Source organism: Cryptomeria japonica, chromosome 11 (genome assembly GCF_030272615.1).
Source record: "Cryptomeria japonica chromosome 11, Sugi_1.0, whole genome shotgun sequence".
NCBI classification, from domain to species: Eukaryota; Viridiplantae; Streptophyta; class Pinopsida; order Cupressales; family Cupressaceae; genus Cryptomeria; species Cryptomeria japonica.
In genome coordinates, this window is record NC_081415.1 from 669,644,795 (window position 1) to 669,648,674 (window position 3,880).

Sequence of the window (3,880 nt, forward strand, 5' to 3'; positions counted from 1 at the left end):
ATCACTTCTATGTCAAATCTACTACTTTAAATCTAATTGTTACTTTGTATTTTATTATTTAATTAAACTTATAAATTAACACTACCCTCATAGATTAGATATTAAAATACATAACTCAAGACTAATCTCATAGATCAGGTATTGATTGAATTTGTTTTATTATAAGCTCATTTCATGTTTAACATAATCAAAGTCTCATTGATTTCATTTACTAACTGAAAACACACTTGCATACTGAAACTAGACACACAGTAACTATTTTGAAATTTTCAGTCCACACAAACTAAAGAAAAATAACAAACCAAGTATGCCAGTTTCTGCCAGCTTCTAGTCATTAACTATAGATTTGAAGGCTCCAAACTCTCTAGGTTCTTGTTGTTAATAGCCTGATATTCACCGAGATTTCCATCTATGCTTTCCCCGTGGTAAGCCTTGCATACAGAGTAGAGCACACTCTGCGTTAACATCCACATCAAAGCAACCAAACTCTCCATCACCACACAGCCTGTTCCAAACGCTATCTTTGCCCATAATCCCTCGAGATGCATGTAACCCTTAAGCGCTGCATGACCAACTAGCCCATAAATTACCATGTAAGATATGGTGACAACCCACGCTGTAGTGCGCTTTCCTTCCAAGAGACGGCGGCTCTTCTTCATGCCCTCCAACCCATAATAATCCTCCTCCATAACACTCACAACAGTCGCTACCGGCTCCTAGTTATTGATTATAGATTTAAAGGCTCCAAACTCTCTAGGTTCTTGTTGTTAATAGCCTGATATTCACCGAGATTTTCATCTATGCTTTCCCCGTGGTAAGCCTTGCATACAAAGTAGAGTACACTCTGCGTTAACATCCCCATCAAAGCAACCACACACCCCATCACTACACAGCCTGTTCCAAACGCTATCTTTGCCCATAATCCCACAACATGCATAGTACCCTTAAAATATGATAGAGAATAGGAGGGAAAAAAAAAACCAAACTTATTAATTTCCTCTATTAAATGATTATTATGACCGTTTTAGATATTGGAAATATAGGGTTTAAAAGGATATAAAATGTTATCCGGGAAGAAGCAAATAAAGAGAAGAAACATCACTATCGATATATATCTTCTAAACATTGCTGACTTGGTATAATGTTTCTTATTGTTGTAGTATATAAACAAAGATATATTCAATATTGTGCATGAAAAGAGAAATTCATTGATTATATCCAGAAAGATTTCATTTAATTCTTAGCTTCGTTCATTGGGAAGGTTCTTGGGGTAGTAATCGAAGTGGAAGCAAGGTCCTTTAATAGAAGTGATCATGATCACATTAGAAAATATATTTGAAAGTTATTGATTCTTCCTTCTATGATGAGCATATGAAACTGTATGAAAACGGATCTGAAACCGGATATCAGAAAATATATTTAAAAGTTATTGATTCTTCCTTCTATGATAAACATATGAAAACGGATCTGAAATCGGACATTTAGAAAATATATTTAGAAGTTATTACTGGAAGTATTGATCACATTCGAAAATATATTTAAAATTTTTTACTTAAAAGTATGATAAACATCGATCCAATCTATAATTTAGAGGAATTATTATTGGAAATTTCTATAGAAGTAAAAAGAGTTTCTATCATTTTAGAGGTAATAGTTATAATGTAGTATAGTAATGACTTTTTTTAAAAGAAAATACTTATGTAATGGTTGTCTATTTTATTTAGTTTTGTGTTTATTATATATAGTAATTATATTTATTTTTATTATATTTATTTTTAATCTTTTTTATTATTTTATATTCTTGAATGAAGGAGCTTGCAAAGTCTAATGAACCCCAATCATCACCAAGATATGCATTTCATTGAGAAGAAGTTGACTTAGGACGTTCTACTTTAGGAGGATTTTCTTTAAGGACAACCTACTCATGGGTATCTTCTTAGGAGGGTTCATGGGAATAGTTGTCGGCATATTAGAAGATAAAGATGGAATATAATTTTGAAAGGTAGGTTTAATCGAGGCATAACTAGCTGTTGTGATTTGACATAAGTGCATAGCTTCAGGATCGACCTTGATTGTAACTACCTGATTGTTAGCAACAAACTTAATAGAACCATGAAGGGTAGAACTGACCACTCCTAAAGCATGAATTCAAGGTCTACTCATGAGAAGATTATACGATAAAGGTCCTGGCATAACATGCACCAAGGTTGGAATAGTAACTGGTCCAACCTTTATAGGCAAAATAACAGTGCCCAAAGAGGTTTTACTAGTATTATCAAAACCACGGATGAACATAGAAGATGCAGTAAGAGACTTAGAATCCACTTTGATTTTGGGAAATAGGTTTAGACTACAAACATTGAGTGCTGAAACAGTATCAATGAGAGTCTGTCTAATGCCAACACCATTAACATAAATGATTATCATTAATGGATCTCCTTGATTTATTACTTCTAGAGGCGGGATTTCATGTGGATAGAATGTAATATTTGACAAATCTGCATAAATATGATCCACCAAAACATTTACATCCGAAGGCCGAGTAGGATAAGGTAATGAGATCTTCTGGAGAGATTCCTCTAGCATACCCTGATAAACTAGAGCAGTCTAGAGCAAATCCCAAAGTGAAATCTTAGTGGGAGTAACATGAAGTTGCTCAATAAGATGTAATCACTATATTGCTTAACTGAAGGCTTAGGTGCTTGAGGAAGATCTAGTTGAGAGGGTGGTAAAGAAGGTTGTGGATGACCATGATGTTGCTTATTTCTTTGAGTATTATAAGTATGGGCTACCATTTTATAACAAGGAGCCTTCGACTATGCATATCTTGTAAAAAGATCCAGTGAGTCATTTTCAAATGAAACATCATGAATAGATTTTACCTTCTTTGGAGAAGGACTAGCTGTAGTGACATGAATGATTGGTCTCTTAGGCATTTTAGGGGCGGCAGAGACATAAATAAAATTCACAGACTCATTATGATATGTAGAAGATTTAGATGAAGGAATTTTCTCAATATCGACCTTTGGAAAATCAGATATGAGTCGAGATTCATGATTCACTAATGCATCATCTATAGAAGAGAGTGCACTAGAATGAAGAGATGGTAGAGTAACATTAATAAAGGAATCAATGATTTCATCTGTAATAAATTATCCTCTAAAATAGAAGATATATTATGAGAGGAATCAAAGGAATAGAGGTAGAGCTAAGTCACCATAACAAGCATGAAAAGGAACATCATTAGCACTTTGAATATAGCTAAAAACTAAGTTAATAAAAGAAGACAACACATGCATTTTGAAATCAATAAACTTAAACTTAAGATAGAATGCATAAATTTGTCAGTCGAAGGCTGATGAACCATTAAATAGGGTTCTAGGTAGCACCTAGAAAAAAAAAATTGGAAGAAAGGAAAAGATTTAGAATTGTCCTTTTTTCTACGGGGACATCGAATGACGAAAGGAATGATAAAGAATGCTCTAAAAATGTTACAGAAGAAGTGTTCACATCAGGTTCACCAAAATGTATGGGAGGAAATTGTAACCTCCAAGATGGTGAATCTCAGAGGACAAACCAATCAGTCGCTACCTCACTCAAACTGGTGATAAGGTGAGCCAGGGGATAAAAATGAGAAGCTAAGCTAATAGACTGCGGACGAGACTCCCAAACGATTATATTGAGTCCTTGTCCTCAGGGTGAATGTGCAGATCTAGGACACCAACGCAGATCTATGACACCCGTGCGAATCTGGGACACCAGTGTAGCGCACTATCATCCACTATGGATAGAACACAGAAATCGTACAGGGGCAACAAATAAAATTATAATATTAAATGAACATGGAAAAATAATAAGATAAACTAATAATGCAAAATAA

At 34.3% G+C, this 3,880-nt stretch overlaps 1 protein-coding gene across 1 annotated transcript; it reads right to left on the reverse strand.

The window, feature by feature from the left end:
• Positions 1-338: 338 nt before the first annotated feature.
• On the reverse strand, positions 339-937 carry LOC131035813 (uncharacterized). The gene is made up of 2 exons (XM_057967536.2): positions 830-937; positions 339-716 (listed from the first exon to the last, which is right to left on the reverse strand). Exons 1-2 carry the CDS (start codon positions 935-937, stop codon positions 339-341), a joined length of 486 nt encoding a protein of 161 aa, XP_057823519.2.
• Between the last annotated feature and the right edge of the window lie 2,943 nt (positions 938-3,880).